The 18,587-nt window shown below is 49.1% G+C and overlaps 1 protein-coding gene, 1 long non-coding RNA gene and 1 other non-coding gene across 3 annotated transcripts; 1 reads left to right on the forward strand and 2 right to left on the reverse strand.

Moving 5' to 3' along the window:
* The first annotated feature begins 3,450 nt into the window (after nucleotides 1–3,450).
* Nucleotides 3,451–4,713, forward strand: Cldn3 (claudin 3). The gene has a single exon (NM_009902.4). The coding sequence runs from the start codon at nucleotides 3,682–3,684 to the stop codon at nucleotides 4,339–4,341; it is 660 nt and encodes a 219-aa protein (NP_034032.1). The 5' UTR covers nucleotides 3,451–3,681; the 3' UTR covers nucleotides 4,342–4,713.
* Wbscr25 (Williams Beuren syndrome chromosome region 25 (human)) lies at nucleotides 4,670–18,587 on the reverse strand. Its single transcript, NR_026907.1, has 5 exons — nucleotides 17,307–18,587; nucleotides 13,796–13,906; nucleotides 9,810–10,228; nucleotides 7,115–7,220; nucleotides 4,670–4,827 (listed from the first exon to the last, which is right to left on the reverse strand). It is a non-coding gene; the product is annotated as a Williams Beuren syndrome chromosome region 25 (human) (long non-coding RNA).
* Nucleotides 17,072–17,254, reverse strand: LOC115490310. The gene has a single exon (XR_003956123.1). It is a non-coding gene; the product is annotated as a U2 spliceosomal RNA (small nuclear RNA).

Below are 18,587 nucleotides of genomic sequence, written 5' to 3' on the forward strand. Positions count from 1 at the left end.
GATGGATCTCTGAGTTTGAGGCCAGCCAGGGCTACACAGAGAAACCCTGTCTCTATAAATAAATAAATAAATAAATAAGGGAAGGCTTCTGACATCACCTCAGTTTTTTTTTTATTGTATTTGTAATTTGGGGTTCAGGGCACAGGACCCAGGTCCTCATAAAGAGAAACCCTGTCTCTATAAATAAATAAATAAATAAATAAATAAATAAGTGGAGGAAGGCTTCTGACCTCAGCTCAGATTTTTTATTGTATTTTTAATTTGGGGTTCAGGGCACAGGACCCAGGTCCTCATTCTTATGTGGCAAGCCCTTTATAGACAGAGCCATATTCCCAGCTCCACCCCCCTCCACCTCCCCCCCCCACCCCCGCACTCCTCCATCCAATCCAAGTCCCACCACCCAGCACTCTATTAAAGACTTGCATCTTTATTTCATTTATTAAGTACCTTGGGCTTAAACTCCTTCCAGAAGAGCCCTGACCCTGCACCAGCTGGGCTTTGTGGCCTGGCACTCCCAGCCCTGCCCATCAGGACCAGCCCAAGACCTTTGCACTGAGAAGAAACAGAGCCCTGGTTTCCATGTGGACTGTTTATTGGAATCTTCTGTCACCCCAGGGTCTGAACTCTGAAGGAAGAGGGTGGAGTCTGAGTATTTGTGATCTGAGAGTTGGGGCTGTACCAGGAAAAAAATATAGGTCCAACTCAATGAAGTTTATACTTTTATTTTATTTAGTTATTCAGTGCATGCGTGTATGTTTGAGTACCTGTGTGAGTAAGTGAGTATATGTGTGTGTGTGTATGAATATGTGTGAGTGTATGTGTATGAGTGTGTGTGGGTGTGTGTATGAGTGTAGGTGTGAGTGTGTATGAGTATATGTGAGTGTATGTATGTAAATGTGAGAGTGTTTATCAGTGTGTGTGTATGTGTGTGTGTGTGTGTGTGTGTGTAAGAGTGTATGTCAGTGTGTGTGTCTGTGTATGTATAAGAGTGTATGTCAGTGTGGGTGTCTGTTCCTCTGTGTGTGTGTGTGTGTGTGTGTACTGCAGCAAGCACGGGGAGGTCAAAGAACTACTTTGGAGAATGGGCTTTTTTTCATCTTTGAAGTAACAGGGATCAAATTCAGGTTGTCAAGCTTGAAAACAAGGGCTTTTGTCCTCTGGACCATCTGCCTCCAGAAAGCCTTCATCTAGCTGGATGGATCTCAGCTTCCTAGCTAATTGCAAAGCCCCTGGGGCCCTCACAACACGAGGTCATCCCTGGACATAGAGCCCTGGCAGGACAGGTTGCTGAAACAAGGGAAAGTGCTAAGTCAATTACCTCTCAGAGCACCCAGCCCTGTTCTAGGCATCGGGAGTGTCACATAATAAAACAGGCAAAAATGTTTGTCCTTGGAACATTCTGAATGTCCTGGTGGTGGTAACAGACCGGAGCAGAGACAAAGAAACAAATAAATGAGAAACCAAGCGTGGCCTCTCTCACAAAGAAGCTTGCCACTTGTGCAGGGGAGGCAAAACAACCTGGAGTTTAAGGCCACCCTGGGGCGGGGAGGAGTGGAGGGGGCGGGGTGGGGGGGACCGGGAGGAGGGAGCGGGAGGGAGAGAAAAAAGGAAAGCAGGGAGAGAAAAGGAGGGAGGGGGGAAGAAAGGAAAGCCAGAGGCCACTTTAGATAATGTCAAATATGAAAGAAAACAAAGGTATCAAAGTGGCAAAGAGAACAGTGCTTCCAGCACATGGGAAGCAGAGGCAGGTGGATCTGTGAGTTCCGGGCCAGCCTGGTCTACAGCACAAGTTCCAGGACAGCCAGGGCTACAACAGAGAAACCCTGTCTCGAAAACAAAACAAAACAAAACAAAACAGAAAAAGAACGTGGCATTGTGGGTAAGAAGCTGGGACGATTTTGTTGTCCTGTTTCTATTTGGGTGCAGGGTTCCAAGCCACCCACACTGACCTCCAAATCAGCTGGGGAGGATCTCGGTGTGGTGCTTGCTGAAGTGCCATCCATCTATTAGGGTTTATTCCGTGCCAGGGACAGACCAGAGGCTTCGTGCAGGCTGGCCAAGCACTCTAGCCACTGAGCTCCATCTCCAGCCTCTGAAACTATGAAGCGAGGTCAGTGAGCTATGCGGAGAGCTGTAGGAGTGTCTCATGGAGAAAGGACCCCAAGCACGGGTCCTCGAAGAGGATGTATAGGAAACTAAACCAAAAGAGCTGTATCCTAGCTGAGGTGAAGGGAAGAGGCAACGGGAGAAGTCGGAGCATGCGCCACCCCAAGGTGTGCGGCAGGGGAGTCAGTGTCCGGAGGCAAAAGGAATTGGTGTTTTGGGGGCTTTTTTGGTGTTACTTTGTAGCTTGTTTGAGCCAGGGTCTCATGTAGCCCATCTGGCTTTGAATTCTCCGTGTCGCCAAGATGGTCTTGAACTCCTGCCTGCCTCCACTTTCCCAAGCTCTGGGACTACAGGCATGGCATGCTGCACAGGGCTTCTGCACAGGAGTTGTGAGACACAGTTTCGCTGTATCTGGCCTTGAACTCACAGCTGTCTGCTTGCCTCAGCCTCAGGCAGGAGCCAACACACCTGGCTAGACGTCTTTTTTTTTTCTCATGTGTATCAAATCTCTTTCCCACTGTTCACTCACCCTGGTACTCACTCTGCCCCGCCCCCACCCCCAAAGGAAAGAAAACAAGACTCCATCTAGAGAACCTCCGTGGGGGAAAGCAGCTTCTAGGTGGGCGGGCATTTGAGCTAAGCCATGTAGGCTTGCCACCAGCCCAGGTCACATGAGGGTGCTGGACAAGAATTTGAACTCAACACCGGTCCCTGAGGTGCAGAGTGGGCTCTGCAGGTGGTCGTTGTCCCTGGTTTCAGAGTTCTGTATATCAGGTTGCACTTGGACAAGGCCAGAGTGCTTGTGTCAAAGCCTGAGGGACTTGGAGCAGGTGCTACAATTCCATCCACCTACGGCGACAAACAGCCTCAGCCACGCCCCCACCTAGGTCCTCCCAGTCCGGGTTGTCCAGAGGAATTGGCCGCGCCTCCATCCTACGCCTCCCGCGCTAAAGAAGACGGAGGTGGGGGACAAGAGAGTCAAGCAGTTTACAATTGGTGATTTGCACTTCAAATCCTTGAAGCGCCCCTCCCACTCTGTATAGCTCTAGAGAATTCGTTATGCTTAAGGAGCTTGGGGAGGTTGGGAAGGGAGGGAGCTTAGACGACCCCGCCCTCCTTCGATACACACTCTCCCACCCCACCCCCACCCCCGCCACACACAACACATACACTTCAGCATTGAGGTTCTAGCCAAATCCTTTCTCCTATGGTGAAGGGGGTTGGGGAGGACGGACCGGACTGGACGGGACACACGTCACTGTCCCCTGGGCCAGAAGAGCGAGCTCCACCCTCCTCCTCTAGGCACCAAGCTAAGTCCAACCCACCCCATCCCAGAGCCAACCCAGTCTCAGAAGCCAGTCTCCAAAGCCACAGGCAGGTGCAGGGGCAGTCTCTGTGCGAGCCCCAGGAGAGGAGCCGTTAAGCGCGCTCCGTCCTTTGCCACCCACCCGTCGTTCCCGGCGACAGACGTCCGTCAGTTTTCGAAGGGCAGTTGATTCCCAGGTCCAGCGGCCGCGATCCCTGGTCTCCCAGTCCCCTGAGCTGCCCGGCCGAGCCGGTTCAAGTCCAGCAGCCATGTCCATGGGCCTGGAGATCACCGGCACGTCGCTGGCCGTGCTGGGCTGGCTGTGCACCATCGTGTGCTGCGCCCTTCCCATGTGGCGCGTTTCGGCCTTCATCGGCAGCAGCATCATCACGGCGCAGATCACCTGGGAGGGCCTGTGGATGAACTGCGTGGTGCAGAGCACCGGTCAGATGCAGTGCAAAATGTACGACTCGCTGCTGGCCCTGCCGCAGGACCTGCAGGCCGCCCGAGCCCTCATCGTGGTGTCCATCCTGCTGGCCGCCTTCGGGCTCCTCGTGGCGCTCGTGGGCGCCCAGTGTACCAACTGCGTACAAGACGAGACGGCCAAGGCCAAGATCACCATCGTGGCGGGAGTGCTTTTCCTGTTGGCGGCTCTGCTCACCTTAGTACCGGTGTCCTGGTCGGCCAACACCATCATCAGGGATTTCTATAACCCGTTGGTGCCCGAGGCCCAGAAGCGGGAGATGGGAGCTGGGTTGTACGTGGGCTGGGCTGCCGCCGCGCTGCAGTTGCTAGGGGGCGCCTTGCTGTGTTGCTCCTGCCCACCGCGCGACAAGTATGCACCCACCAAGATCCTCTATTCTGCGCCGCGATCCACCGGCCCTGGCACCGGTACCGGCACCGCCTACGACCGCAAGGACTACGTCTGAGGGGCCGGGTGCACGCAGACCGTACCGTCACCACTACCAGCAGTCGATGAACCCCACCCGTCCAGCGTGCAGCCTCGCGTCTGAGACCACCCCACCTTCCAGATGGTGACAGACGACACACAGTCTGCTTGCTAGGCTGGAAGAGGACAGACAGGCTGGCATCTCCCCTTCTCCGGCTGCCACCTGACTACCGGGCCTAGGAACTGTCCAAGCCGAATGGACAAAGAAACCTCGCCCTTCCCAAGAACTGGGCTGGGGTGGCCACTGCAGCTACTTGCCAGCCCCGCAGAAGCTCACAGTGGGCAGAGACAGGCAAACCATGAAACGGGCCATTTCATATTTTTCAATAAAAGTCTTTCGTTTTTTGCAGTCGCTGGAGCTTCCTTATCCTGAACGCCACCGCACAGGCTACCACCTCCCCTACGGGGCACCTGCTGGGGACTGTCCCTCGAATAGCCCTCATCACGGGCAGCGAGCTTTAAACAGCTTCACAGGTTGAGTAAGGAGAAAGTGGGGGTACACATGAGTTTTTGTGCTCACTAGGTGGGTAACACTTGGGAGATATCCCAGCACTGATCTCCACAGACCCTATGGCGAGCGAGGTTTATCTAGCAATCCAGCCAGAGGGCGTATGAGGAACTCTGCTGGAGAGGGGCAAGGGGAAGAACACAGGGACTCTTCTCTGGGACAGCCTAGTTGGTTTGTGCTTGTATCCACAGCCTTGCTCCGGGCATTTGGGGTAGCTGATGTGCAAGCTAAAGAATTACATTCTCTACCGAGATTTCATATTTGGAGACGTGGAACAAAAAGACCTATTGTTCAGACCAAATGCCTCACCTAAAGGACTGCCATTCAGACAGACGGTGGGGATGTGGCTCAGTGGTAGGACACTTGTGTAGCATGCATGGGGCTTGGGTTCCATTCCCAGCACTGGGAGTGTTGGGGGACACCTAAAAGGGACATTTGGCAAAGTCTTCTGACTTGGAGGTGGAGAGATGAGGGGAAAGGCCACCCCACCTTCTTCCCAGTGCCCTCAAGGGAGGGAGGGACCCAGCTTTAAACAATATTGAGACTGGAGGCACCTCTTGGACAAGGTAAAGGGAACTGAGGCGGGGCTCTTGGAGGGGGACAGGTCCCTGGCTTCCTAGGCTTTAAAAGGGTGACATCGTCTGGAAAGTGTAGGTGGAAATGTAGTTCAAGGTTGGCCTCTCTAACACTTAGAAATTTCTTTTCTCTTTCCTTTCCTTTTTTCTTTTCTTTCCTTTCCCTTTTTCTTTCCTTTCCTTTCCTTTTTCCTTTCCTTTCCTTTCCTTTCTTCTTTTCCTCTTCTTTTCTTTTCTTTTCTTTTCTTTTCTTTTCTTTTCTTTTCTCCTTTGAGACAGGGTTTCTCTGTGTAGCCCTGGCTGTCCTGGAACTCACTCTGTAGACCAGGCTGGCCTCAAACTTTCAGAGATCCGCCTGCCTCTCTGCCTCCCTAGTGCTAGGGTTAAGGGTGTGTGTCACCACTGACCAACTTCATTTTTCTTTATTTTCCTTTTCTTTTCTCTCTTTCTCTTTCGTTTGTTTGTTTGTTTGTTTGTTGACAGAGTCTCTCTACAGAGCCCTGGCTGTTTTGGAACTCATGTAGACCAGACTGACTACCATGCCTGCTTCACATATCAATTTCAAAGCTAGCCTGGACTACGTGAGCTGTCTCAAAAAGCGGGGAGGGGGCATGTTGGAGCATGGCTTTAATCCCAGCACAGTGGAGGCAGGAAGATCTCTGTGAGTTGGAGACCACCCTGGTCTATGTAGTAAGTTCCAGTTTAGCCAGGACTGCATAAGGAGACTTTGTCTCAAACAAACAAAAAAAAAAACCGGGGGTGGGGGTGGGGGAGTAAAAGAAACTTGAAGGAGACATTCAAAGATGATAGCAGGACCCCTTTCTGAGGCAGAACTGACAGGGTTAAGGGAGCCTGATTCTTAGCACTCCAGGCCGTTAGGGTGTCAGAGTTTGGGAGAGAGAAGGAACTAAAGAAGCTTTAGCTTTCCCCAGGCAGGGGTGGTGCTCACCTTTATCCCTAGCACGGGGCAGAGGCAGAGGCAGGCAGGTCTGCCTCTGTCTACAGAGTGAGGCCAGTCTCAGGTCTACAGAGAGAGTTCCAGGACAGCCAGGACTCCACAGAGAAACCCTGTCTTGAAAAACCACCATAAGATAAAGTAAAATCGCCTAAACTGTCTGCCTTCGGTTATTGGTTCTGGGGCGGCTGAAGAGTTTCATTTTGAGTGTAGGAGTTGGTCTGACTAGAAACGTCCATGTGAGATGACCCAGGAGACAGGAAAGAGACCTCGTAAACCCGGGAGTTGTTAACACAGAGATGGCAGCCGAAAGCAGGGTAACAAATGAGCTCAGCTGAGAAAGCAAAAGAAGCAAGAGTTTCGAGGACGTGGGGACGGACAAGGGTGTTTGGAATGGAAAGGACTTGGAAGAACGGGACTGGGAAGGAGTCTTGGGTTCGGAAACAGGGTGACTATGAGTGGCCTTAGCAAGAATGTTGGGGGGGGGGGGAAGTGAGTGGGTGGCAAGCCTTTCAAGACGGGCACTTAGACAACCTGTGTGAGTGTCCTGCCTAAAACAGGAACCCCGGGGAGGCTGGAGCAGGAGGCTACTGAGCAACAGTGGCTGGGAGGGAAAGAGGGTCACATGGACATTTGATCAAACGAACTTGATGCTGGGTTTGGTTTGACACGAGGTCTCAGTCTGTAGCCCCGGGCTAGCCTATGATCATCTTACCTCAACATCTGGTATTAGAAGCAGGTTCCAGTGTGCTCCGTGCCAAAAGATTGCTTAATGTTTCTCCTCTTCTTAAGGAATGCCAGTGTGCTGTCGTCAGGATGACCTAAGGAAGAGGAAATGGGTTGCTATTAATAGTGAGTGCCCCAGTCCTTAGTTCATTCCTGACATCCTAGGAGAGGAGTGGAGATGGCGATACCAGCAACTTCCCTAGGAAACCAGTCTTCTCTTATCCAGGAGGTGATAGTGCCAGAAGGAGAAAGTGTCTGATGTGCTTTGGAGAGAAGAGACTTTGGGCCAAGTGTGTGCTATGACTGTAATCTGAGCTCATAGGCGGGTGAGCGGGAGGATCGTGAGTTCAAAGCCAGCCTAGACCACACAGTGTGTTTCAGGACAGCCTGGGTAGGCTACACAAAGCCCTATCTCAAAAGAAAAAACAGATATTGGCTCAGTGAAAGGGAGGGGATCTAAGAAGCAGGGTTTTGGGGGTTTTTTATTACTTAAATTTATTTTTATTGTGTGTGTAGATGTCTACAGAGATCCGCCTGTCTGTCACTTCAGTGCTGGGATCAATGGTTTGTGCCACCACTGTCCAGCAGTTCTGTCCTTTCTTTGTAGGGGTTTTCAGGATTAAATTCAGGTCTTCTAGCTTACTGGGTAAGCATGCAACCCACTGAGCTTTCTTTGATTTAGGCATGGGAGGGTCTTGGTTTGTAGCCTGGGGCTAGCCTCACTCTCATCTTCCTTCAGCATCTGGCATTGGAGGCAGGTTCCAGCGTTCCCAGTGCCAAAAGATTCCAAGGCACTCCATGAAACGCAGGATGAAGGGGACCCTAGATAATGAGAGGGCTTAGGTGGACGAAGGGACGAGGAAGGTGAAGACCGAGGAAGGTGGAGACGAGAATTTGGGGCTGTGGGCAGAGAGCCAGCTCGCAGTGTCTCTATGCAGCTTTAGTACTCTCTGCCCAGGGAACCAACTTGGGTCAAGGCACATCTGAGAGGTAGTTCTGACCTCACTGTTCCAGAGAGCCCCGAAGGTGGGCGTGGCGTTTCTCACTGACAACCCAGCTTCCAGAAGGCACAGTAAAGCCAACTGTGCTGATGTACACCAGTGGTCCCCCTTACTCTGGAGGCTGAAGCTAGGAGCATCTTGAGTTTGCGACCAATGTGGGCTACAGAGTGAGTTCAAGGCCAGCCTGGGTAGTTTGGTGAGACCGTTTTTAACTAGAAAGTGAAATGGGGTCTGGAGAGATGACTTAATGGACTAGAAGCACATACCGCTCTCACAGAGGACCTGAGTTCAGTGTCCTCCACCCATGTGAGGCAGTTCTCACAGACCCCTGTCACTCAGGGGGACCTGCTGTCCCTTGTCTCCTTAGACACCCCCATGCATATGCAATACCCCTCATAACACAAAATAATAATAATAAAATAATACTCATCGGTGGTGGCTCGTGCCTTTAATTCCAGGACTTCAGAGGCAGAGGCAGGCAGACCTCTGAAAGTGCAAGGCCAGCCTAGTCTACATTGTAAGTTACAAGACAGCCAAAGCCACACAAAGAAACCCTGAAGAAACCAAAACCAACAACCAAAACCAATAGCAGTGAGACAAATCCTTAATAAGAGAAGTGGAGCCGGGCGTGGTGGCACACGCCTTTAACCCCAGCACTCGGGAGGCAGAGGCAGGCAGATTTTGAGTTTGAGGCCAGTCTGGTCTACAAAGTGAGTTCCAGGACAGCCAGGGCTATACAGAGAAACCCTGTCTCGAAAAGAGAGAGAGAGAGAGAGAGAGAGAGAGAGAGAGAGAGAGAGAGAGAGAGAGAGAGAGAGAAGTGGAAGTACACAATTCTTTAAACTTAAAGAGGAAAAAAAAAAGTAAAAAGAAAAAAATTTGGCAGTGGTGGTGCAGGCCTTTAATCCCAGCACAGGCAGAGGCAGGTGGATCTCTGAATTTGAGGGCAGCCTGGTCTACATAGAGGGTTAGTGGAGCGGAGCTCAGGGTTAGAGGGACTGGGGCTTAGCAGGAGAACCCTTGCCTAGCATGCATGAGTGGGGCCTTAAGTTCAGTTCCTAACACAGGACAAGGACAATAACAGAGAGAGAGAGAGAGAGAGAGAGAGAGAGAGAGAGAGAGGCAAAGGCCTATTGACACACATCTGTCATCCCCTTACTTGTGAGGCAGAAGTAACACAGGAGGATCCTCACAGCTTCAAGGACAGCCTGCTCTACAAAGGGACAGCCTGCTGTCTCAAATTAAAGAAAGGAAAAGAAAAAGTAAGAAAACAAAACAAAACAAAGTACAACTAATCCCAGCACACTAGAGACAGAGGCTGGTAAATCTTAGTGAGTTCAAGGCCTGCCTGGGCTGCAGAGTGAGACTTTGTTTCAAAACAAACACATTAAAAACAACAACAACAACAAGGGCTGGGGAGATGGCTCAGTGGTTAAGAGCACTGGCTGCCCTTCCAGAGGTCCTGAGTTCAACTCCCAGAAACCATATGGTGGCTCACAACCATCTGTAATGGGATCAATGTTTTCTTCTGGTGCATCTGAAGACAGCAACAGTGTACTCGTATGCCTAAAATAAATAAATCTAAAAAATAAAATAAATAAAAACAACAACAAAGCCATGGTAACACAGCTGGGTATTGAGGGGATTAATTAATTTTCATTCTTATCATTAATATGTTACTACCTCCAGCCAAGCAGGAGCTTAGAGATACAAAGAAGGTGGGTAGCTGCTTTGGGAGAGAAGGCTCCGGGTTCCTTTTGAGTGCACAGTCTCAGAGTTCCTTCCCAGGCCCTGCAGCCAAGCTATGGCCTCAGGCCTGCCTGCCCTTGCCAAGCCAGTTTGAGCTCTTCCTGCTAGCAGGACCCAAAGCCAAGTTCTTCATCAAACACAGTTGCAATGTTTACTGTGGCTCCCTCAAGGTCTTCAGTAGGCTTCACACAGTAGCCTTGCTTGTCCTCACTCCGCCAGCGGTCCAGGAAAGGTCACCGAAGCCAACAGGGTTGGGTTTTGCCAAGCTGGAGAAGAAGCAAGCCAGGGTTGGGGCCCCTGCTGCCCGCTGAGGGATCTTCTGCAGGGTCTATGTACCTGGAGGTCGGACATACCTGTAAGACAGGCGATATTGTTCCCGTTGTAGGTGTATCTGCCTTTGTTTCTTTCTTTGTTTTTGTCTTTTCTACCTGCACTTAAATTTTTTTTTTAAAGCCAGGCAGTGGCAGCACACACCTTTAATCCCAGCATACGGGAGGAAGAGGGCAGGTGGATCTCTGTGAGTTTGAGGTCAGCCTGGTCTACAGAGCAAGTTCTAGGGCAGCCAGGGCTACACAGTGAAATCCTACTCTGGAAATCAAAAACAACAAAACAATGGTTTTATATGAGTGTTTTGCCTGCATGTAGGTATGTGCACCACATGCGTGCCTAGTGCTCTCAGAGTCCAGAAGACTGGATCCCCCGGAAGTGGAGTTGCAGGTGGTGAGCTACCATGTGGGTGCTTAGGAACTGGACCTGGGTCCTTGTCAGAGCAGCAAGTGCTCTTAACTGCTGAGCCATCTCTCCAGCCCCTTTTGTTCAATTTTAAATCTCTGTGTATGCATGTAGGGGGGTATGCTGCAGTATGTATAGACACCAGTAGAGGCCAAAGAGGGTGCCACATGTCTTGGGGGTGAGGTTACAGGTGGTTGTGCAATGCCCAGTGTGGGTGCTGGGAATTGAACTCAGGTCCTCGCCAAGAGCAGCACAATCTGTAAACTGCCGAGTTCCCATCCCAGCATCACATAGGGGCTTTAACTCAACAAGAGTGATGCTGGAAGGCCACTGAACTTCACGGAGTGACGAGATTAGCTTTTCCCCTTCTTGACCTCAGTTTCTCCATAAATCCAACAAAGTAGTTAGACCAGATGATCCCTTCTAATTTAATTTTCCCATTCTTTGTCAGTGATGAGCCTGAACCCATTCATTTTCTTGTTCTAGAGTGCCAGAACCTACAATAGGGCCTTGCATGTGCAAGGGCAGAGGTTAGGCAGGGGCTCTACCACTAGCCACGCCCCCAGCCCCTCCCTGGGGGATTCTAGGCAGGGGCTCTACTTTTGGACTACAGCCGCAGCCTAAATCATTTTTCTTTAATGATTCCCTCATGGCCACCATGGCTACTGTGGTCCCAAGTCTTTAGACTGAATGCTGGTGAAAAAGAAATGACTTCCTGAAACCCAGAGAGGGCCATGGCAAGTGTGTGACAATCAGAGGATAACTTATCAAAACAGTTCTTTCCTTCCACCATGTGGGTCCCTGGAATCAAACTCAGGTCCTCAGGCTTGGCAGCAAGCACTAATTCTATCTATCTATCTATCTATCTATCTATCTATCTATCTATCTATCTATCCATCCATCCATCTGTCATCTATCATCTATCCACTGTCTATATTTTATTTATATCCTATCATCTTCTATCCACTATCAATCTACTATCTGTTTTCTATCTTCTATCATCATCTATCATCTATCAATCTATCATCTAGATATGTATCATCTAAATATCATCTACCTATCTGTCTGTCTGTCAACCTGCCTATCTATCTGTCTGTCTGTCTGTCTATCTATCTATCTATCTATCTATCTATCTATCTATCTATCTGGATACCACCTATATATCACCTATTTAGATATATCAATCCAGATATCATTTATCTGGATAGCATCTGGATATCTATTTTTATGCATATGGGTTGTTCTGTCTACATGTATGTCTGTGCACTATGTGACTGCCTGGTGCTATTGGGGGTCAGAAGAGGGGATTAGACCCCCTTGAACTAGAGTTATATACAGATGGTTGTGAGCTGCAAGGTAAGTACTGGGAATTGAACTCAGGTCCTCTGGGAGAGCAGTCAGTGTTCTTTACCACTGAGCTATCTATCTCTCCAGCCCGTGTACTGAGCCATCTTAAAAGCCCTCATAAATAAGGTTTTTAAAAGGGTATTATATTTGCATTGATAAAATACATATATGTTTCAGAATCCTTTTTCTCCATGTTGTCAAAGTCTATCCCCTCTCTAGTGTATCCTTTAATCAAATACAGTACTCAGTGATTGGAGGTGTGGCTTATTTGTAGAGCACCTGCCTAGAATCCCCCAGTGAGGGGCTAGGACCATAAATCAGTAACACAATGCTTTCCTAGTATTCTCCAGTGAAGAACTGAGTACAAGCCTAGATGCCACAGTACTTGTACATTAATCAAGCTCTGGATCCCGCCCGCCCCTTGTACCACAGCAAAATGTCTGCCTAAAGCAGACCTAAACAGTGACAAAGTCAGTTGACACCGACAGGCCAACATGCCACGGAATACATGAAAAACATTCCTAGTTAAAGAGGTACAAGCAAGCAACATCTTCTGAGGGAGGAAGACTTAGTGTTCTAGTCTTCTCCGGGGTTGTGCCCCTCACTGGTTATTCAATACCAAGTGCTTAGCCCTAAACACATATGCAACAATAAGCAGGTAGATGCCAAACACTAAACTTCAGCAGCTTGTATTTATATATTTATATGTGTGTTATTACATATGCATACACATATATCTCAAAAATCATATACATCACATATATACTTATACATCATATACATATATATACAAATACACCTCAAACATCATATACATCATATACATATACATCATATATACACATATATATCATATAAATCAGAAATTATATACATATACATATATATCATATACATACACATGCACACATATACATCATACACACACACATAGAGGGGAGTCATGAATTTGATTTGGGAGGAATTGGGGTTAGGGATGGGACATGAGGGGTTAAGGGAGGAAAGAGGGGAGGAAATGGCATAAATACAGAACCCATATTTGAAATAATTTTTTCATTGAGTGTGTGTGTGTTGAAGGGCATATACATGACACAGCACTCACATGGAGGTAGGGGACAACTTACGGAACTGATTTCATGCTTCTACTCTGTGGGTTCCAGGGATTGAACTCAAGTCCTCAGGCTTAGCAGCAAGCACCTTTACCTGCTGAGTCGTCCCCTGGCCCTGGTTTTATTTCTAAGCACATGGCTGCCTTGCCTGCATGTGCACCCACACCCCACGCTTTCCTGCTCTCTTTCACGGCAGGCTCTGGCTCTCCACCATGGCTGCCAGTCACTTACCCACTGAGCCATCTCCCCAGCCCCAGGCTTGGATTTCTATGTTCCATAAGAAACGGGGTCTTGCCATTGGTGCAGACCAAGCTCTGAAAGTCACACCTGTGTACTGGAGATGTAGCCCAGTGGTAGAGGACTTGCCTTGCCACGTGTGACAGCCCCTGCGGCCATTCCCATTATTATTAAATAATAAAATAAAGTAAAATAAAATAATGGCCAACATTAGTGGCATAAAACTATAGCCTAGGTACTTGGGAGGCTAAGGCAGGAGGATTGGCAGTTTAAGGCCAACCTGATCCACACAGACCAGAGTGAGTTCAATGCCCGTCTGGAGAACTTTGTGAGACCCTGTCTCAAAGAAAATGTTTAAATTGGGTGGTAGTGACAAATGCCTTTGATCCCAGCCCTCCAGAGAGTCTCACAGATCCTCTGAGGCCAGCCTGGCATACAGAGGAAGTTCCATGACAGAGAAACAACAAGAACAACAATGAACTTAAAAACAAAGACCTGAGGTCACCATTCAGTAGTCTAGCTAGCTGGTTCCCAATTCCCAGGGAGGGGCTCAGCCGTTACAGTATTTGCCCGGCATGTCTTGAGACCCAGGTTCAATCCCCAGTCCTGCAAAAGAAAATAAACGAAGTAAAATGAAGGCCATGTTTGAACTTAGCAGGCACTTAGTAAATATTTGTCAAATGAATGATCAGCGTCTTGTTGACTTAGAAGACATCAGTGAAGGGAACAATACGTGCTCAGGGCGCCGCAGCACTTACAAATGACAGTCCACAGGCTTAGGTGTGTGATGACCTTTTCTGTAATTCTTCGTGAAGAGCCCCTGGATGCTTCATTCTGCAGAGGCAGCTACAAACAGTGTGACTTCAGTCCTCCCCAGTGTGGACCTCAAATTCAACGAGGTCAAGGGGACTAAGCAGCATGATGGAGGTTTATGCCTACCCTCCAGGAAGCAGAGGTGGGAGGATCCCTAAAAGGATAAGGCTAGTCTTATCTATCATCTATCTACCTATCTATCTATCCATACACGTATGTATGCAGTATGTATGTATGTATGTATGTATGTATGTATGTATGTATGTATGGAGTCCCAGGCTAGCCAGGGCTGTGCAGCAAGACCCTGTCTCTAAAAACTAAAAACCAAAGAACAAAAAACTAACAGCTGGGCATGGTGGTGCAAGCCATAACCCCAGCATTTAGAAGGCAGAGCAAGAGGATCAGAGTCATCCTTGGCTTCAAAGTCCCTCCTTCAAAGTCATCTTTGACTACATAGTGTAAGTTTAAGGTTAACCTGGGCTACATGAGATCCCATCTCAAAAAACCATCAGCAGAGGGCTGGTGAGATAGAGGCCTCAGTGCTTAAGGGCACTTGTCCTACAAGCCGAACAACCTGAGTTCAATCCCCGGAACCCATATAAATACACAAGAGAATCCATTCACACACACACACACACACACACACACACACACACACACGGGGCAGGGGAGAATAACACATAAAAATAATTTTAAAGAATTTTATAAACGGCCTGACTGTGGTGGCATACGCCTTAATCCCAGTACTCGGCAGGAAACAGAGAGAGGTGGATCTCTGAGTTCGAGGCCAGCCTGGTCTACAGACTGAATTCCTGGACAGCCGGAGCTACACAGAGAGACCCTGTCTGGGAAACCCTAAAGAGGAAAACAAACAAACAAACAAACAAACAAAAGCTTTCAAAACAAATCAAAAAGGATAAGAGGTGGGGGGGAGACTAGTTTGGGAATGGCTAAGCGTTTGGAGAGTCTAACAAATCTCACAGGTCCCTTGATTCTTGTCTGTCTGTCTTTCCCCCAAAGGGCTTCAGCTTTGGGAACACAAAGCCAACTTTCTGCTCCAAGAGCAGTCCCACGAGCCCCGAGGGCCATGAGCACAGAGCCAGAGGGCAGAAAATACAGCCCAGTGTGGGACGGAACAGAACAGACCACCAGAGAAATATGTTCTGAGTATGGGACAGATGGTGCTGATAACTGCAGAGAAATGACTCCAGGCAAGCAGACAGGGAACAGTCAGAGCCATGGGGGACATATAAAATCAACGGAGCTAGGAGGAGTGGGTTGGAGAAGGAGGCATGAAGAAGGGGGAAATAACTCTAATGGCCTCTGTTTGTATGTGAGTGTATGAGAGTGTGTGAGAGTGTGTGAGAGTGTGTGTGAGTGTGTGTAAGTGGCCTCTATGTGTGTGAGTGTATGAGAGTGTGTGTGTGTGTGTGTGTGTGTGTGTGTGTGTGTGTGTGTGTATGTGTGGATGTTGTATGTGGAAGTCGGAGGTCAATGCCAGACAGCTTCCTCAATTGCTAGCCACCTAATTCTTAGTTTTAGTTTGTAATCTCTTTCTCTCTCTCCTCTAGAAAAGCAGCAAGTGCCCTTAGCCTCTGAGCCACCTTATTTGGTGAGGCAGCATTCATTTTTTTTTCAATGAACCTGGAATGCATCAATTCTGCTATCCTGGCTGGCTGGCCAGCCGGCCAATTGGATCCTGATGTCTGCCTGTCTCTGGCTTCCTTCCCAGGACTGGATTTAGAGAGGTGCTCCACAGCGCCCTGATTTTACGTGGGTGATAGGGACTTGAACCCAGGCCCTCATACTTCAAACACCAACACTTTACCCGGAGAATCAATCCCTGGCTCCTCTAGAATGACTTTAAAAGCCGGACAGGGTCTGCACATTTGTAATCCCAACACTCAGAAAACAGAGGAGGATCAAGGGCTAGCAGGAGGAGCTGAGTTCAACTCCCAGCACCCACATGGTAGCTTGCAATGTCTCCTTTTGATGTCCATGGGTACCAGGCTCACACATACACACATGTAAGCAAAACACCCATACACATAAAAACAAAATAAATACAGCAAACAAACAAACAAACGAACAAACAAACAGTTCCAGACCACATGCCTGTAATCCCAGCATTAGAGAGGTTGAGGATCCAGAGTCCAAGATCATGCTAGGCTGCATAGCGAGTTCAAGGTCAATCTTGGCTATTTGTGAGCCTGTCTTTAACAAGGGTCTGAGGTGGCGCAGACTGATGGAGATGAGCTAAGCGTGTTTTACATATGGAGGCAGGCATAAACTTTTAAGGGCCTAGGAGAGGACTGTTGCTGATGAGTGCAATGCATTGTGGGTTGGCATCATCTTGGAGACACGTTGTGTCTGCGAAGATGTTTCCAGAGTTTTAACCCAGTTGGACCACCCTGAATCCACCCTGAATGTGGATGGTACCATCTCATGGGCTGGGGTCTTGCAGACCCCAGGAGACAAGGAGACAGTGAGCTGGTTACCAGCATCCATCTCTCTCTGCTTCCTGACTGTGGATCCTGACAGTGGAACCAGCTCCTGTGGCCATGCTTTTCCTGTCGAGATGAACCCTTAAATCCTGAGTCAAAATAAACTGTTCCTGCCTATTTTGTTTGTTTGTTTTCTGAGACAACCTGGCTTGGCGTCTTTTTTTTTTTTTTTTTTTTTTTTTTTTTTTTTTTTTTGAGACAGGGTTTCTCTGTGTAGCCCTGGCTGTCCTGGAACTCATTCTGTAGACCTGGCTGGCCTCAAACTCAGAAATCTGCCTGCCTCTGCCACCCCGGCCCCCCCCCTCGAGTGCTGGTATTAAAGGCGTGTGCCACCATGCCCAGCTCTGGCTTGGTGTCCTATGCCTTTAATCCCAGCACTCAAGAGGCAGGAGAAACTCTGAGTTCAAGGCCAGCCTGGTCTACAAAGTGAGTTCCAGGACAGCTTGGGCTACACAGAGAAACCCTGTCTCAAACAAACAAAACAAATCTAAACAAACAAAAAACCCCAAAGAGTTTAAGTCAGCCTAAGGCATGTATGGAAATCTCAAAAATAATTAGATGGTTTCACCATTGTACATGGTGTTCTGGCTTCTAGAACATTCTCCACTTGATCTTAGCCAAAAGGCCGAGAAGCAATTAGAACATTCTCTTCCACCGCAACCCCACTCATGTAGTCAAATCCTTCTCACCTCAGCCTCCAGGTCTTTCACTCAACCGTCTCTTTCAGATATGCCATCTTAGAAGATCCAGGATTGGGTCCGCTTCTATGCTTTGAAGTTTTGTTTTTTTTTTTTTTTTTTTTTTTTTAAGTATTGGTATTTGCTCCATCTGGAGCAGAACTGGCAAGGATTCTTGCACCTCGGACCTTTGCATACAGTAGATCCTCAATTAACAAAGGCTCGAGCTTGCAGGCAGAGAAGATAGGATTATAACCTTCAGAAAGGCTTTTCCCAAGCAGAGCAGATTGCTACTACCTTAAAGCAAGTGTAGACGCAGCGTGGACTTGGCTGGTTGTGTCTGGTGCGCCGTGCCAGCTGCGCTGTGCCTGTTGAGTGGTGCCGGGTGTGCTGTGGCTTGTGTGTTGTGCCTGGTGTGTTGTGTTTGGTGTCCTGTGCCTTGTGTGGCAAGCCTGGCATTCTGTGCCTGGCATGCTGTGGCTTGTGTGTTGTGCCTGGTGTGTTGTGTTTGGTGTCCTGTGCCTTGTGTGGCAAGCTTGGCATGCTGTGCCTGGCTTGATGTGCCTGGTGTGCTGTGCTTGAAGTGCTGGGCCTGCTATGGTGTCTCTGGTTTGCTGTGCCTGAGGTGCTGTGCCTGGCATGGTGTGACTGGCGTGGTGTGGCTGGTGTGGTTTGCCTGGTGTGGTGTCTCTGGCGTGCTTCGCCTGGCTTGGATTGCCTGGTATGCTGTGCCTGGTACGGTTTGCCTGGCTTGGTGTGTCCGGTGTGTTGTGCCTGGTGTGTTGTGCTGGGCGTGATGTGCCGGGTGTGCTGTGACTGGCGTGATGTAGTTGACAAGCTGTGACTACCGTGCTGAGCCTGGCGTGGTTTGGCTGCTGTACCGCGCCTGCGGTAGTGTGCCTGGCCCGCTGTGGCTGATGAGCTGTGCCTGGCCTGGAATGGCTGGCGTGTCATGGCTGCCTCCTTCCTTTGAAGTTGTTTCCTTTTGTTCCTCATCTGTTTTTTTTGTAGAATTTTTTTGAGGGGTAATAGTATGTCTTCCATCTGGAGTTGTTGCGCCTGGGGTGCCATGCCTGCCAATGTATACGGAAAGCATCAACAGATTAATCCGCTTAGGTTCAAAATTTGGGAAGACACCAGGCAGATGGAGAAACAGGACTTCAGGTGGCAAGGTGGGAAGCCACACTGGGGGGGCCCCTGGGAGGCTGAGCCCCAGCGGGAACCTCCAGGGGCCCTCGGGAATCTCCTAAACAAGCTACAATCCAGCTGATGCCCCTGCCACACCCGGACCAG

Source organism: Mus musculus, chromosome 5 (genome assembly GCF_000001635.26).
Source record: "Mus musculus strain C57BL/6J chromosome 5, GRCm38.p6 C57BL/6J".
Lineage (NCBI taxonomy): Eukaryota > Metazoa > Chordata > Mammalia > Rodentia > Muridae > Mus > Mus musculus.